The sequence below is a fragment of the Neoarius graeffei genome, chromosome 18 (assembly GCF_027579695.1).
Source record: "Neoarius graeffei isolate fNeoGra1 chromosome 18, fNeoGra1.pri, whole genome shotgun sequence".
Classification (NCBI taxonomy): Eukaryota; Metazoa; Chordata; class Actinopteri; order Siluriformes; family Ariidae; genus Neoarius; species Neoarius graeffei.
This window is the reverse complement of record NC_083586.1, coordinates 25,672,271-25,690,103: the sequence shown is the minus strand read 5'-3', so window position 1 is coordinate 25,690,103 and position 17,833 is coordinate 25,672,271. Positions and strand designations below refer to the sequence as shown.

The 17,833-nt window shown below is 43.4% G+C and overlaps 1 protein-coding gene across 1 annotated transcript in view; it reads left to right on the top strand.

Annotated features, from left to right (window-relative positions):
* The window catches only part of cfap221 (cilia and flagella associated protein 221), a 165,795-nt gene extending 148,302 nt beyond the window's left edge, over positions 1-17,493 (top strand). The window contains exons 20-21 of the mRNA XM_060898269.1: positions 12,278-12,373; positions 17,379-17,493. Coding sequence (XP_060754252.1) covers positions 12,278-12,373; positions 17,379-17,493 — 211 coding nt within the window. The remainder of the gene's footprint in view (positions 1-12,277; positions 12,374-17,378) is intronic.
* The last annotated feature ends 340 nt before the right edge of the window (positions 17,494-17,833 follow it).

Genomic DNA, 17,833 nt, shown 5'->3' with positions numbered 1-17,833 from the left:
TATTAGATTCGTTCGTCTCGTTTCTTCTGTTCATTACAGTTTTTCTTCTAGCGCCTGTGTTATGAGATACGCTAGGAACATTATCAGCGGGATATGAAGTGTTCGCCGGTGTATCTACAGGAATGTTTCTTGCTTCCTCGGATATCAGCGGGGGAGCAGAGGCTATGGATCTAAATAAAGCCGGTTTCACCTCTGCATTACGCTTAGGATGTGGTATTGAATTCTTTTGTTCTTTCGTCTCTTTAATTCCATGAAAATTATCCCAAATTGGCTTCATTTTAATCCACTCTAAATAACCTTTGGTCATGTAATCATAATCCCATTCTGGGTTGCCAAATCCTTCATATATCTGTTTATGTGCCGAAACGAGATACTCTGGTCTAAAAGTCCCTGCACGAGGATAAATTAACCGAGACTGAAATTGTTTCTCAGACCAATCGGCCAAAAGGTCTAACCAAGGAGCAGTATAGAGTCCCAAATCACATCGATTCATCCAATCCCGTGGAGTGTCTTCAGAATCTGGTCTGAGTACCTCTTTACTACAACAACTACCCCCCATGGCTGCACGAAGGAATCAAAGATTAAAAGCGCGCTCTTCTCGTGACAGCTCTCCCGTGGAGTGTCTTCACGAGGCTCACCGTCCCGTAAACAAATTAAGAGGTTTACCAGTCCAATCCCGTGGCTCTACCAGCCCCGTCTCGTCCCGTAAACAAGAGTCTAAAAAGTCTAATCTAATCTCTAAAAAGTCTACGAGGTTCCCTAAAACGTCCTGTGCCTCTACACGAGGATTTACCAACCTGAATTATAATGGGTCTCTTTTTTTTTTTTGAAATTACTACCAACCAGGCGGCAACCAATCAATAACCAATCAAATTATAAATTAAAATTAAAATAATTTACTCACCTGGTTGGCAGTATCCCATGTAATGGGTGTGCGTCTATGTGGAAGTGTGTAATGATCTTGAATCAATCATAATATAAAAACATATTTTTGCTGACAGTAAGGTACAGATAGATATCAGAGTTTTGGCTTATAATCAATATTATGTCTGATTTTCATGGAATAGTATGGAATGTTAAACTAACAGGATTAAACTCATAACTCAATTAGGTTAATGCTTTTAAACTAAAAATCCTTAGAATCATAAGATCTTAATTATAATTATAATGTCATTATGAAACTAATCTAGAACTATAAAACTAACATTAATCACAGAATGCATTCATTAATTACGGGATCTATAAAACTAACATTAATCACTACCATAGTATATTTCAATATATTTCAGTATATTTCATAGCTTTTTATGAAGCTATGACCTAAGGTTCAACTGAATGAATTAACATGATCATGAACTTTAATTCTACCATTTCAGAGTGTGTATGGGTCGATCTGACACTAAAACAGACCTTCAGACACTTCTCTGTTCAAAATACACATTCATAAACAAAATGTTCCCAAACAATGTCCAGCCGGACCTAAGGTCGTTTCAACTATAATTTTGACACAGAATAAGCTAAGAATTTCACTAAACTTACATATATCTACATATATCCTGATTTAACCTACTGATTCTGATTCATATTCTGATCATAATCTACATATAATAAAATTTGACCCAACAATATTGCACCAAAAACCAGACATTTGCAGCTAGAATAGTCATTTAGCACATTAGCAATGTATAGAGTGTATTTCTGATTAGTTTAAAGTGATCTTCATTGAAAAGAACAGTGCTTTTCTTTCAAAAATAAGGACATTTCAAAGTGACCCCAAACTTTTGAACGGTAGTGTGTATATATATATATATATATATATACACAAAATGGAATCATTTGCTGACAGCTCAGTCCCCCCCAGTTCAAAAATCCTATCTGCGCCCCTGCATCAGGGGGCAGAGCTTTTCCTTACAAAGCCCCACAGTTATGGAATGGCCTTCGAAGTAGTGTTTGGGACTTGGAAAACAGTCTCAGAATTTTAGTCTAGGCTGAAAACACATTTGTTTTGTCAAGCCATTTGTTAATAGTTTTTTATTCGGTTAAGGAGTAGATCTGGTAGGTCATCGGGCATCGAGTGCTTTGGTAAACTGGGATGTATGGATTCAGTTAAACCCCCCCAATGTGTTCACTCAGGTTTGTTGATGTGTAGTGGCTGGCTGCTTGATGACCCAAGTCTCCCTCATGTCTGTGTTCCCTTCTGGCTCTCCCTATTAGTTATGCTGTCATAGTTGGTCTTGCTGGAGTCCCTGCTTGCACTCAGCTCTCTCGCTCTCTCTTTCTCTCTCTGTCTGTCTCTCTCTGTCTAGTTACACATTAATCCTGAGACGCCAGTGATGATGGCCTCTCCTGCTTTTATTTATAAGAGCAAGTTATTTATAATCACACTATCTGTTATCACTCAAATGAGGTTGGGTTCCCTTTTGAGTATGGTTCCTTTCATGGTTTCTTCGTCATGTAGTCTGAGGGAGTTTTTCCTTGCCACCGTCGCCTCAGACTTGCTCAAGAATGAAAAATAAATTTATTCGGGATAAAATTAGTTCACATGGCTAAAGTCTTTATTTTTCTGTCAAGCTGCTTTGTGACAATGTCTGTTGTTAAAAGTGTGACACAAATACAGTATCTTGCAAAAGTATTCATCTCCCTTTGTTTTTGTCCTGTTTTGTCATATTACAAGCTGCAATTAAAATGGATTTTTTGGGGTTGGCACCATTTGATTTACACAACATGTGGTTTCACTTTTACATAAACTGTTTATATTAAGGTTGGTTGTTATATTTTGGGAAAATTACATTTTACAAATCTTTTTAAAACATGATTTAAATTCAACTACAGTAACTACAGTTTGCATTATGACTTTTTTTATTCTTCTACATGGAAGATGAGCAGAAAATGGTCTAAAGACAGGGACTTGTTTGCTGTAGCAGAATGTACAGTGTCTTGCAAAAGTATTCATACCCCTTGGTGTTTGTCCTGTTTTGTCGCATTACAGGATGGAATTAAAGTGGATTTTTGGGGGGTTAGCACCATTTAATTTACACAACAACATGCCTACCACTTTAAAGGTGAACATTTTTTATTGTGACACAAACAGTAATTAAGATGAATAAACAGAAATCTGGAGCGTGCATGCAGTAGGTATTCACCTCCCAAAGTCAATATTTGTAGAGCCATCTTTTGCTGCAATTACAGCTGCAAGTATCTTTGGGTATTATTATTATTAGCTTAGTACATCTAGCCACTGGGATTTTTGCCCATTCCTCAAGGCAAAACTGCTCCAACTCCTTCAAGTTAGATGGATTGCATTGGTGTACAGCGATCTTCAAGTTATGCCACAGATTCTCAATTGGATTGAGGTCTTTACTTTGACTAGGCCATTCCAAGATATTTAAATGTTTCCCTTGAAACCAGTCCAGTGTAGCTTTAGCAGTATGTTTAGGGTCATTGTCCTGCTGGATGTGAACCTTCATCCCAGTCTCAAACTTCTGGCTGACTCAAACAGGTTTTCCTCCAGAATTGCCCTGTATTTAGTGCCATCCATCTTTCCTTCAATCCTGACCAGCTTTCCTGTCCCTGCAGATGAAAAACATCCCCACAGCATGATGCTGCCACCACCATGCTTCACTGTAGGAATGGTGTTCTCAGGGTGTTGGGTTTGCGCCACACATGGCATTTCCCATGATGGACAAAACAATCAATTTCAGTCTCATTTGATCAGAGAATCTTCATGTGTTTGGGGAGTATGCCACAAGCTGTTGGGCAAACTCCAAACATGTTTTCTTAAGCAATGACTTTTTTCTGGCCACTCTTCCATAAAGCCCCACTCTGTGGAGTGTACTGCTTAAAGTAGTCCTATGGACAGATACTCCCATCTCTGCTGTGGATCTTTGCAGCTCCTTCAGTGTCATCTTTGGTGTCTTTGTTGCATCTCTGATTAATCCCCTCCTTGCCTAGTCTGTAAGTTTTGGTGAGCAGCCTTCTCTTGTCAGGTTTGTAGTGGTGCCATATTCTTTCCATTTTGCTATAATGGATTTAATGGTGTTCTGTGGGATTGCTCCTTGGTTTTCATGTTTCTTGTTTAGTAGTGTTGCAGAGTCAGGGTCCTTCCAAAACAGGTCGATTTTACAGACATTATGTGACATAATGTGACACTTTGATTGCACACAGGTGGATCTTAATTAACTAATTGTGACTTATGAAGTGAATCGGTTAGACCAGCTCTTATTTAGGGGTATCATACGAAAGGGGGTGAATACCTATGCACACTCCAGATTTCTGTTTTTTCATTTTAATTATTGTTTGTGTCACAATAAAACAACAATTTGCACTTTGTTGTAGGCATGTTGTGTAAATCAAATGTTGCTAATCCCCCCAAAATTCATTTTAATTTCATCTTGTAATGCAACAAAACAGGACAAACACCAAGGGGGATGAATACTTTTGCAAGTCACTGTAAATTGACTTGATTTTGCAGCTGCACCTTTAAATGTAAGTATGTAAATAGCTTCTCTCTGATTTGCATCTGACAGCACTGAGCAGTGTTTATTTTGATTGGACAATGACCTTGACATTTGATAAATCACACATTAGTCTCAGATCATTCCATACATGAGGCTATTATTGGCCTACACTCGAGTTTATCAGATGCAGATCTAGATTTGAGATACATTAAAACACTGGGATATTTCCAACATATGAATCTCTTTAAAACCAGCAATATAAAGGGAAATTTCAGCATTAGGCCAAGATCTTGTAAATTAGTTATTAAAAATAATGTATACTCACTGTGCAAAAAACTTTGCCTGGCTGATCTTTCATAGGCTGTATATACAGAAATACAAAAGACCACTCTTTATTAACCCCGCCGACAGTAGTCGGAGGGGTTATTATTTTCACCTGCGTCAGTCTGTGTGTGTGTGTATCTGTCTGTCTGCAAGATATCTCAAGAACCAATGGATCGCTTTGGACCAAATTTTGTACATGTGTTGCCAATCACCCAGGAAGGAAACCATTAAATTTTGGAGGTCAAAGGTCAAGGTCATGGCAGAACTTCGAAATTTTCGCCCAATGTATTTTAATAGGGAAAAGGCGGGGTTTGCACTCATTAGAGTGTCCCTGTCTAGTTGAACTTCATTTTAGAATGCACATGCTTTCTTTTCTTTGGTGTCCTTGTTCTTTGTCCATCATAATCTGATGTGTTTTACACAAATGACCAAACACGCACACGAGATATAAATTACGTACAAGAGGAGGATGAGAATACCCAACCCAAAAATACAGACAAACTGAAGGCTGCTATCAAAGTAACCAGGGCTTCAGTAACACCTCAGCAGTGCCACAGGCTGATCACCTCCATGCCACCCTGCATTGATGCAATAATTCATGGTAAAGGAGCCCAAACCAAGTATTGAGTGTATAAATGAACATACTTTTTAGAAGTTGGACATTTCTGTATTGTAAATCCTTTTTTGATTGATCTTAGGAAGCATTCCAATAATTTGAGATACTGGATTTCTGATTTTCATAAGCTATAAGCCATAATCATCAAAATTAAAACAGAAAAGGCTTGAAATATTTCATGTAACTTGTAATGAATATAGAACACATGATAGTGTACCTTTTTGGATTGAATTACAAAAAAAGAGAACTTTTTCATGATATTGTTGTTGTTTGAGATGTACTAGTATATTTAGGCACTGCCAAAAAGCAGAGCTCCCAGTATAAAATGTGTTAGTAAATAATCCCACATTATTTTTAAAAAGCCAGTTAAAAATGAGCACTTGTTAAAAATCCATATGTCTTACATAAAGAAAGACACAAATTTCGTTGTCCGGTGGTCGTGTTTGAGAAGTTGCCTGGCCCTTCTGATCAGGTTCCTTATGGTTGCAAATGCCATTAAAAAACAGGTTGATGTATTACCATATTCTCAGCTTTGCTCCACCCGCTTTGCACACAGAGAGCTTGGCCATAAATCCTGACAGATCATTGCCATTACTCTTTAAATTTTTCTGATGTGGGTTTTTTCATCTCTTGGTGGGTCAGCTGGTTTGGATATTGTGGCAGCAAGGGTGTGGTTGAGCATTGGCTGTGAATGGCGAGGCTGAACACTGATCGTCAGATGGAACCAGCAGGTCACATCACAAGTTACACCTGTGCCTAATTACTGGCTGTCTATTAATGTGCGTCTCAGTGTATCATTCAGATGGCCAGTAATGAGAGAGAGAAAGTGGAGTTCCCCAACACGTGTGTGTGTGTGTGTGTGTGTGTGTGTGTGTGTGTGTATTGTTCATAGTAGTCACTGAAAAGTGAGTAGAATAAAGTGCACCTTGAATTGTAGCACCTGTCTCCAGTTCCTTATTTGCCACACATCAAAAGTTGTTTCACTGGTGTTGAAACCCGGGAGTGAGGAACGAACACTGCTATGGAGTCCGAACCAGTCAGAATGCTCCTCCAGGCACTTGCCAATGACCTCCAGTGCCAGCACCAAGCACTTGTCGTGCTGTCCATGGATCAGGGCAGTGCTTCTGGGCTCTGCTCGAAGCCCAGGTGGAGAACTGGCAGGTGATCTGGAGCTTGGTCCAGTCAGTGAGTACTCCAGCAGTCATTCCTGTGGTCAGCATACCCAGCCACCTGGTCAAGATGGGGCCACAGGACGACTCTGATGTCTTCCTCGAGTTGTTTGAGCATGTCACAGAGGCAAGCTTGTGGCCAACCTCACAGACGGTGGCTCGCCGATTGTTGCTCCTGTCAGGGGAAGCCCAGCTCACAGCTCACCAGCTCCTGGCAACCAGCATGCTGGAGTACCCTGACCTGAAGCATGCCATACTGCAGCACTTCTGCCAGCACTTTCGCACACTGGCATACAGTGAAGTTGGGCAGCTGTTTGTGTTCACGCAACAGCTCCGGTATGCCTGCCAATGGTGGCTGCTGGCAGGTGAGTGCAATGTCGAGGCCATCATCAATCAAGTGACACTGGAGCAGTTCATCACCCAACTGCTGAGTGAGACATCAATGTGGATCCAGTGTCACTGAATGGTGTCGCTGGAGGAGGTGGTCCAACTGGCAGAGGACCACCTGACAGCATTTCCAGGAGCAAGTGCTCCTGCAGCTTCTCTTCCTCTCTCTCACTTTCTCCCTCTCCTCTCCTCTCCCTTACCCTAGCCCTGTGGAAACAGGAGCCAATTCCTCCGATACCCACTGCCTGCTCTCGTGTCTGTCCTCATGTTTCCTCATCCCATTTTCCTTCTGTGTCTGTGCTGCTGATAACCTCCTCTCGCTCTCCATAGGTGAACCTGGCCACGCCCACCAAAATCGGGAGAACGTCCAGGGAAGGTTTGCCAGCATAGCAGGAGGCTGGGATTTCCTGAGATCAGCACTTCCACGAAGGGGCGGGGACTCTGATTCACATTCCTGACACACCACAGGCTTCCCCTGTGAGCAGAAATGTACCATTGAGCAGAAATGTATGGAGTTTCTGTGAGTATTCAAGGGGTACACATCAGGCTTTGGTGGCTTGTGGTTGTAATCAGATCTCCATGCATCAAAGCCTGATTCAATGCAGCGCACTGGGAAATGCATGATTGGTGAAGGTGACATGTGTACATGGGGATGTTCACAAATATCTGCTAATGCCCATCACTATTCATTTCTAGGGAGAAAAGCATTGTGTGGAGGTGGTGGTCAGTCTGAGCCTCACCCATCCACTTATCCTGGGAATAGATTGGCCAGAGTTTAAAATGTAAATAAAGCAGTTAGTAGTGGATGGGTCCTGCAGTAGTACATCATGGAGGAATCCCGCCGCAACATTAACAGAGGAGGTGGTCCCAGGGCCATCTGTGCCAGTGCCATGTCATGATGATACAATGATCCCTCTGGGAATTTTCCACTGGAGCAAATGTGTGACAAGTCTCTGAGCCATGCTTTTGATCAAGTGAAAGTGATTGATTGATTGATTGATTGATTGATTGATTGATTGATTGATTGATTGATTGATTGATTGGACAGAAACTCCAGCCTAATGTTGCGCTTTCCTTTCCGCATTTTTCCATTATTAAGGATAGGCTATATTGAGTGATGCAGGACACTCAGACTAAGGAAGAGATGACACAGTTGTTGTTACCAAACAGTCATAGGGAACTTTTATTCCATGTGGCTCATCATAATCCCATGGCTGGGCATTTGGCTCAGGACAAAACACGAAATTGTCTCATGGCTCGTTTTTATTGGCCAGGGATTCACGCCAATGTCCACAGGTGGTGTGTGGCTTATCGCGAATGCCAGCTGGTAAGTCCAGCAGCCATGCCAATATTGCCATTCTGCCCATTACCATTAATTGAGATCCCCTTTGAAATAATTGGCGTGGGTCTTGTCATGCAATTAGATCGATCTGCATATGGGTATCACTTTGTGCTAATCACAGTGGATTATGCAATGCGATACCTGGAAGCAGTGCCTCTCTGCACTATCTCTGCACATAGTGTTGCAGAGGCACTCTTCTGCATTATCTCCCGATTCGGGATTCTGAAAGAAATCCTGACTGATCAAGGCACTACTTTTATGTCATGCATACAATGCAAACTGTAAGAATTATTGGGGATTAAATTGATTCATACTAGTGTTTATCATCTGGAAATGGACAGGCTGGTTGAATGATTTAACCAAACACTGAAAAACATTATTTGTAAGTTCGTTCACGGGGCCGCTAGAAACTGGGATAGGTGGCTAAACCCTCTGTTGTTTGTAGCGCGTGAGGTCCCACAAGCCTCCACTGGATTTTCCCCATTTTAATTGCTATAGGGGCGCAAGTCTTAGACATGATTAACGAACATTGGGAGAAGGGACCTTCTCAAAGCAAAAATGAAATTAAGTTCGTTCTTGACCTAAGAGAAAAACTCAGTCACATAACCAAGTAGAATTTGCTACAGACACAAAAACTTCAATCCCACCTGCACAACAGAGGGACACGGCTAAGGGAATTTGCACAAGGAGGTAAAGTGCTCATTTTACTGCCTATGTCAAGCTCAAAATTACTCGCCAAATGGCAAAGGTCCTTTGAGGTCACACCACAAAATGGGGGAGTCAACTATGAGGTCAGGTGTCCAGATAGAGGCAACACCTTTCAAATTTACCACCTCAGTCTCCTAAAACTATGGGGAGAGGAGGCTCCTGTGGCTCTGGCAACAGTAGTTCTGGAGAGGGTGGAGCTGGTACCAGAGGTAAGTCCAAAAAGTGTGGCCCAATTCACCTTGGTCCCCTGTGGAGACCACCTCTCACTGTCCCAGACAGCACAGGTTATCAGGTTGCAAGAGGAATTCTGCGATGTGTTCTCACCCGTCCCTGGTCACACTGACCTCAAAGAGCACCACATCAAGACTACCCCAGGGTGGTGATGCGCAGCCGCCCATATCGGCTCCCCAAGCACAAGAAAAATGTGGTTCAGAGCTCAAGGCTATTCTTGAGATGGGAGTAATTGAGGAGTCGCACAGCGACTGGAGCAGCCCGGCGGTCTTGGTTCCCAAAACCAACAGGTCGGTCCAGTTCTGTGTGAATGATAGAAAAGTCAACATGTGTCTAAATTTGATGCGTATTTAATGCTTTGCATTGATGAACTGCTCAATCAGTTAGGCGCAGCTCACTTTTATTCGACACTGGATTTAACAAAGGGATATTGGCAGATCCCCTTGACTCCATTATCCTGTAAGAAAACAGCCTTTTCCACTCTGTTTGGTTTACACCAATTTATCATCCTTCCTTTTGGCTTGTTTGGAGCCCCAGTGACGTTTCAGTGTCTCATAGACCGAATCCTCTGTCCCCACAATGCGTATGGCGCTGTCTATTTAGATGACATCATTATTTACAGTAATGATTGGCATCAGCATTTACAACATCTAAGGGCTGTCCTGAGGGTGCTGAGGCATGCAGGGCTCACAGCAAACCTGAAAAAGTGTGTAATTGGGTGGGTGGAATTACAGTATCTGGGCTTCAACTTGGGTAATGGGCAGATGTGTCCCTAAATTGATCAGGCTGCAGTAATTGCGGCCTGCCCAAGACCTAAGAAAAAGAAGGGGGTGACAGCTCCTTGGGCTGGCTAGTTATTATAGGTGGTTTCTGCCTAACTTTTTGGATGTCACCAGCCTGCCGACTGACCTCACTAGAAAGCAGGCACCAGATCTAGTCCAGTGGACAGAGCTGTGCAAACAGGCTTTTGCTCAGGTTCAAGCGGTTTTGTGTGGGGGCCCATTGTTGTATTTTCCTGACTTTTCTTTCCCTTTTGTTTTGCAGACCAATGTGTTGGCCAGAGGGCTGGGGGCTGTTTTGGTGGATGGGGAGGAGTGCTTGGTGCTGTACATCAGCTGCAAGCTCTCTATGCAAGAGTTGAACTATAGCACTATTGAAAAGGAGTGTTTGGCTATCAAGTGGGTGGTCCTCACGCTCCAGTACTACACAGCAAATTTTATAGTGTTAAATCAACTCTGAGAGAGTCAGTTTTAACACTGTGCTGGTGCTTATTTTGTTCCAATCTCTGCAGTGTTAATTTAACACTTACTAAATACACAATTGACCCCTTTTTTTTCTCCATTTCCGTTTCCGGTTGAGAGTACGTCGTGTGCAGTCTGGCTGCCGCTTCTCACCGGAGCTTTTTTGTTTTATTTTCTCTTCTTTTTTTCTTTTTCTTTTTTCTGTGTGTTTGTGTAGTTTGATGTTTATTTGAGTGTTTTGTCCGCCGGCTGTGGTGTAGCTCTGGACCCAGTTTTGGGCGTCAGTTCCCTCCAGGCCTTGGTTTGCCGTGGGTGATGCCTGTGCTCCCAGCTATGGACTGCAGTGAGCTCGTTGCTCATTTTAACATCGTGGTTGTCCAGCGCTCTGTGCTTTAATGCTTGCCGTGATGTTCCGAGCGATGTTGCTCAGTGGCGTCGCGGCGGCTGTGCAGGCGGTTTGGGACATACCAGTGCTCTGCGTGGCGGTGCTTCTGTGCTCGCTTTGTGGATCCATGGCGTGGTGTTCGAACGATGTTGCTGGCGGTGTCATGGTGGCTGTGCTGGCGGTGTGGGACTTGTTTTCATGCGCCTTTTGGTGGGACTGTGGCTGCTACACCACTGGAATGACATCCTGACCCCTATTTGGTGGACTTTTTTTTTTCTTTTGTCTATAATTGTAAAGCGATCTTGGGTTTTTAGAAAGGCGCTATATAAATTGAACTTGTTGTTATTATTATTATTATTATTATTATTATTATTTACAGTTAAATCAACTTTTTACAGTGTCATTTCAACTCTATATTTTAACACTTGCTTAACACTGGGAAATTAACTCTGAGAATTTTGCTGTGTACCTGCTAGAATGCACATTCACCCTCTGTTCCAACCATACCCTGCTCCAGTGGCTCCACCGCATGAAGGATGCCAACGCGTGGATCACTCATTGGTATCTGGTCCTTCAGCCCTTTAAATTTGAGGTGGTCCACAGGTTGGGGGCACAGATGGTGGTGGAGGATTACCTCTTCTGCTGGGGGATGGGGGGGGGGGAGTCAGCTGCAGGCCGGACGGCTACCTGGCCTGAGTTGGGTAGTGGGGGTATATGGCAGTGAGCATGTGGTTGAGCGTTTGTGGCACCAAGGAGTCAGGTTGAACCAGCAGGTAACATGTCACGAGTTACACCTCTGTCTATTTACTGGCTGTCTATTAATGTGTGTCTGTGTATCTTTCAGATGGCCAGTAACAAGCCGAGAAAGCAGAGTTCCCTGACACGTGTGTTTGTGTGTGTGTGTTTGTGTGTGTGCGCGCGTGTATGTGTGTGTGTTGTGCATATTAGTCACAGAAAAGTGAGTTAGAATAAAGTACACCTTGAATTGTAGCACCTATCTCCAGTTCCTCTTTTTCCACACATCAAAAGTCATTCCAGATATCAGTTTGTGAGTCTGACCTGCCAGATGTGGGTCACTTGGGAGGTCTGACTGTGCACTGTCCTGTAAATTTATTGTTCTGTTATGTATTGTCCTTTGTATTTATTGTGTATTTTTGCACTTGTATCTCACTGTCACGTATTGGCACTTTATGTGGTTCAGTTTAGCTTGCTACTTGGTTCTGAAAAACACCTTGGTCATGAAAACTTTTGTTCCAGCTTACACAAATTATAAAGAGATGTGACAATAAAACCTACTTTTCAAATTTATTGTGTAAGTTGCTGCAAATTTACAACCCTGAGAAACACAAACACATTTTCTACTCAATCATGATTTGTACTTAGTTGTTGTACCAGTATATATTTTTGTTACATGCAGGTGTGACCCTTTCAGTAGTTTGGTGCTGCCCCTGGAAGCCCCACCATCACTGAAGGACCTTCCTGACAACATCAGAGAAGAAATTTCATTTGGAGAGTAAGCTATAATCAAGCTCTTTATTCCTTTTTACACATTTTGGAGAATCATAGCACAGCAATTTATTGCAGTAGACTTTCAGATGCACTTTTTTCTTCCGCCCAAGACCAATCGCACTACTAAATAATAAAGTTCTATAAATAAATAAATAAATAAATAAATAAGACAGCAGCACAGTAGTGTAGTGGTTAGCACTGTTGCCTCACAGCAAGAAGGTTCTGGGTTTGAGCCCAGTGGCTGACGAGGGCCTTTCTGTGTGGAGTATGCATGTTCTCCCCGTGTCTGCGTGGGTTTCCTGCAGGTACTCCAATTTCCCCAACAGTCCAAAGACATGCAAGTTCAGCTTGGTGGCTCTAAATTGACTGTAGGTGTGAATGTAAGTGTGAATGGTTGTTCGTCTCTGTGTCATCCCTGCGATGATCTGGCGACTTGTCCAGGGTGTACCCTGCCTCTCACCCATAGTCAGCTGGGATAGGCTCCAGCTTGCCCACAACCCTGTTACAGATAAGTGGTTATGGATAACGGATGGATGGAATGAAAAAACATGACTGTTGATGATGATGATTTGAGTGCAGTCAGCACATGCATATAAGGACACAGGTTTTGTGAAGTATTATCACTGTCACATTTGCTTCTAGCCATGTTTATGACTCTACTTTCGGTTTTGTTTTTGTAAATAATCCTGGCTGCTAATAAACGCTCTTCCTGCACTTAGACCCGTCTACTGTCACATACCTGACAGAAGACTTCACAAAGTCTCTGTGAAAATAGCGTGCTGAGTGTGATCAAATCATCATCAGGTGTTTCCCATAATGACTGGGTCCTAAGCGCATGCACGACTTGCTCTAAAGGATTCCTGAATGTAAATTCACTTTTTAAGTCTCAGTGAAGGTTAGGTTGTGCAGAGCTGCTGTGTTGAGGCTCATCTTCACTTCACTGTATAAGAATGAGCACCGTGCTGCTATTGTGAAATAATTGTTTTTTTTTTTAATTCTTACCTTTGTGGAAATGAAGGGAGTATACCATAGGGATTTTGACCTCTCCTTTGGACACCAAGTCCTGCTGAATGTTTTTTTCCCATTTTTCCTTTCTATGTTAAGAAATTTCTCTAGTTTTTTCCCTCCCAATAATGAATTAGTTTTGGTAAATTAAAAAAAAAATCTGATGTCTTTGTTTCATTCAAAATGATTTGCATATCCAAAAACGCAGCAAAACCTTCCTATGCCGATCAAGAACAACTAACTCAGATGAATGAAGCACTACAAGCATGCCCCCTGTCATGGCGCCCTAGTTACCATTGCTATGGGGTCACGTAATGGCAGTGGTGAACCATGACAATTAGAGCTGGGACTTCAGCTCAGCCAAACTTAGCCAGACACCAAAAAAGCAACAGGACAAAGGATTTTGCAAGGGATTAGCGGCAGGGTGCCAGGTCACTCCATTGTGTGTAGTTGTCAATGTGGATTTTAAAAGCAACTAAGTAAATTACACAGAAAATGAATACTTAAGTCTGAGTGAAAAATACTGTGGCGAGCGAGCGTGGAAAAAGTCTGGAGACAGAAATCTGAAGTTTCTTGTTCGTTAACCTGTGCTACTTGCTCTGAATAGAACTGGCTTGAATGGTTTATTAGTATTCGCTAACACGACTCATGACTACTACACCGGCTGGAAGCTCCCTAACTACCATACCCCTTTCAGTCATGGTGGTGGGCTATAAACAAAGCTTAACCCTGTTTACAGTCATATAAATGCACAACATAACCAGTAAATTTTGACCCAAACAGCAAACTAAACAACACAAACATCAACACAAAGTCCAAACATTTACAGTCCCATGAGTCCCACAGCAGCAAAACCCAGAACTTCCTGTCCCATGCAACTGCTCTGGTTGCCACAATATTAAAAAAAAGGAAAGTAAAAGTACCCAAAGGAATGATTTACAATAATTTGAATCGACTAGCTAGTTGTAATTAGCTCCTTCCACCCCTGGGAAATATAAAACTCATCTCATCTCATTATCTGTAGCCGCTTTATCCTGTTCTACAGGGTTGCAGGCAAGCTGGAGCCTATCCCAGCTGACTACGGGCGAAAGGCGGGGTACACCCTGGACAAGTCGCCAGGTCATCACAGGGCTGACATATAGACACAGACAACCATTCACACTCACATTCACACCTACGGTCAATTTAGAGTCACCAGTTAACCTAACCTGCATGTCTTTGGACTGTGGGGGAAACCGGAGCACCCGGAGGACACCCACGCGGACACGGGGAGAACATGCAAACTCCACACAGAAAGGCCCTCGCCGGCCACGGGGCTCGAACCCGGACCTTCTTGCTGTGAGGCGACAGCGCTAACCACTACACCACCGTGCCGCCCCGAAATATAAAACTACTATACAATATATAAAAATGTAAATGTAAAAACCACCCAACTCATCTCAATTAGGCTACTTGAAAATAAAGTCCATCTGTCTGTCCTTCTTTGTGAAATTGGCAGTGGTAGTGTCAAAGTTTGTCTGCTTCAGTATCTCCCTGTTCTGCTTAACTTTATTGTTGTGGGCAATAATTTGGTTGCGGCACTGCTCATCCAGCTGGAGGTCTACTCTGGTGTCCCTGAAAAGTTTTTAAGCTCACCATAGCTTGTAGATCTCATCTCATCTCATCTCATTATCTGTAGCCGCTTTATCCTGTTCTACAGGGTCGCAGGCAAGCTGGAGCCTATCCCAGCTGACTACGGGCGAAAGGCGGGGTACACCCTGGACAAGTCGCCAGGTCATCACAGGGCTGACATATAGACACAGACAACCATTTACACTCACATTCACACCTACGGTCAATTTAGAGTCACCAGTTAACCTAACCTGCATGTCTTTGGACTGTGGGGGAAACCGGAGCACCCGGAGGAAACCCACGCGGACACGGGGAGAACATGCAAACTCCACACAGAAAGGCCCTCGCCGGCCACGGGGCTCGAACCCGGACCTTCTTGCTGTGAGGCGACAGCGCTAACCACTACACCACCGTGCCGCCCCGAAATATAAAACTACTATACAATATATAAAAATGTAAATGTAAAAACCACCCAACTCATCTCAATTAGGCTACTTGAAAATAAAGTCCATCTGTCTGTCCTTCTTTGTGAAATTGGCAGTGGTAGTGTCAAAGTTTGTCTGCTTCAGTATCTCCCTGTTCTGCTTAACTTTATTGTTGTGGGCAATAATTTGGTTGCGGCACTGCTCATCCAGCTGGAGGTCTACTCTGGTGTCCCTGAAAAGTTTTTAAGCTCACCATAGCTTGTAGATCTCATCTCATCTCATCTCATTATCTGTAGCCGCTTTATCCTGTTCTACAGGGTCGCAGGCAAGCTGGAGCCTATCCCAGCTGACTACGGGCGAAAGGCGGGGTACACCCTGGACAAGTCGCCAGGTCATCACAGGGCTGACATATAGACACAGACAACCATTCACACTCACATTCACACCTACGGTCAATTTAGAGTCACCAGTTAACCTAACCTGCATGTCTTTGGACTGTGGGGGAAACCGGAGCACCCGGAGGAAACCCACGCGGACACGGGGAGAACATGCAAACTCCACACAGAAAGGCCCTCGCCGGCCACGGGGCTCGAACCCGGACCTTCTTGCTGTGAGGCGACAGCGCTAACCACTACACCACCGTGCCGCCCCGAAATATAAAACTACTATACAATATATAAAAATGTAAATGTAAAAACCACCCAACTCATCTCAATTAGGCTACTTGAAAATAAAGTCCATCTGTCTGTCCTTCTTTGTGAAATTGGCAGTGGTAGTGTCAAAGTTTGTCTGCTTCAGTATCTCCCTGTTCTGCTTAACTTTATTGTTGTGGGCAATAATTTGGTTGCGGCACTGCTCATCCAGCTGGAGGTCTACTCTGGTGTCCCTGAAAAGTTTTTAAGCTCACCATAGCTTGTAGATCTCATCTCATCTCATTATCTGTAGCCGCTTTATCCTGTTCTACAGGGTCGCAGGCAAGCTGGAGCCTATCCCAGCTGACTACGGGCGAAAGGCGGGGTACACCCTGGACAAGTCGCCAGGTCATCACAGGGCTGACACATAGACACAGACAACCATTCACACTCATATTCACACCTACGGTCAATTTAGAGTCACCAGTTAACCTAACCTGCATGTCTTTGGACTGTGGGGGAAACCGGAGCACCCGGAGGAAACCCACGCGGACACGGGGAGAACATGCAAACTCCGCACAGAAAGGCCCTCGCCGGCCACAGGGCTCGAACCCGGACCTTCTTGCTGTGAGACGACAGCGCTAACCACTACACCACCGTGCCGCCCTAGCTTGTAGATGTGTAGCTGAATTTTGATGACAGTAGGCTGACTTTGTTAGGTTAGTAAGGGTAACAAATCCAGCATAAGCCCAGGCAGATGACTTGTCCATTGAAAAAAGCAGGCAACTCCAGCAATACAGCCTGTTTTTTTTTTAAACAGCCAGTAATCCACAGGTAGCATTGGTAATTCTCGACTCTGAAACGCCTTTCAACAGTTTTCCCCTTTTCTGTTAAGTCCAGTGCTGGAGTTGGTCTTCCCTTTTGTATTATAATTTGTTTCTCCACAAAAGACAGCCTTGAAAAAGGCAACGCTATTAAGCTAGCCACGTCAAGCTTCTCTGCCATCGCTGTGGACATAACGATTCTACTTCACTGCCGCGCTAACAGTGCCAACTCAAGGTTAAGCTCGCATTGGTCTTCAAGAAGGCCAAGAGCAATACATTTTTGGTCCCACCCACTATAAATCAAAAGCTGATTGGTTAATTGATCTGTCACTTCCTACATAAACATACACTGCCATGGCCTTCTGTTCAGGCAATGATGTCTTAACCAGCTGAAGTTTTGGTTTTCCCCATTGTGACAGATAATAAAGGAGTTTATGCAAAAACAATAGAAGAGTTTAGGGATGCTGCAAGCAATAAAAAAGTGCAATTAAAATAAAGTGTTCTCCCAACAGGGCTGAAGATATAGGGGTCAGTCTTAAGCCTGACATGGTTCAAGCTGAGTTTGTGGCCTTTGAAAATTTACCCTCTAAAACATTCAAAGAAGATGCCATTAAGCATGACCGGTAGGTGATTAAATCATAGTGTGTAAAGTTTTTTCACAATTGCATTTTTCTGACATCTCATCTCATCTCATTATCTCTAGCCGCTTTATCCTTCTACAGGGTCGCAGGCAAGCTGGAGCCTATCCCAGCTGACTACGGGCGAAAGGCGGGGTACACCCTGGACAAGTCGCCAGGTCATCACAGGGCTGACACATAGACACAGACAACCATTCACACTCATATTCACACCTACGGTCAATTTAGAGTCACCAGTTAACCTAACCTGCATGTCTTTGGACTGTGGGGGAAACCGGAGCACCCGGAGGAAACCCACGCGGACACGGGGAGAACATGCAAACTCCGCA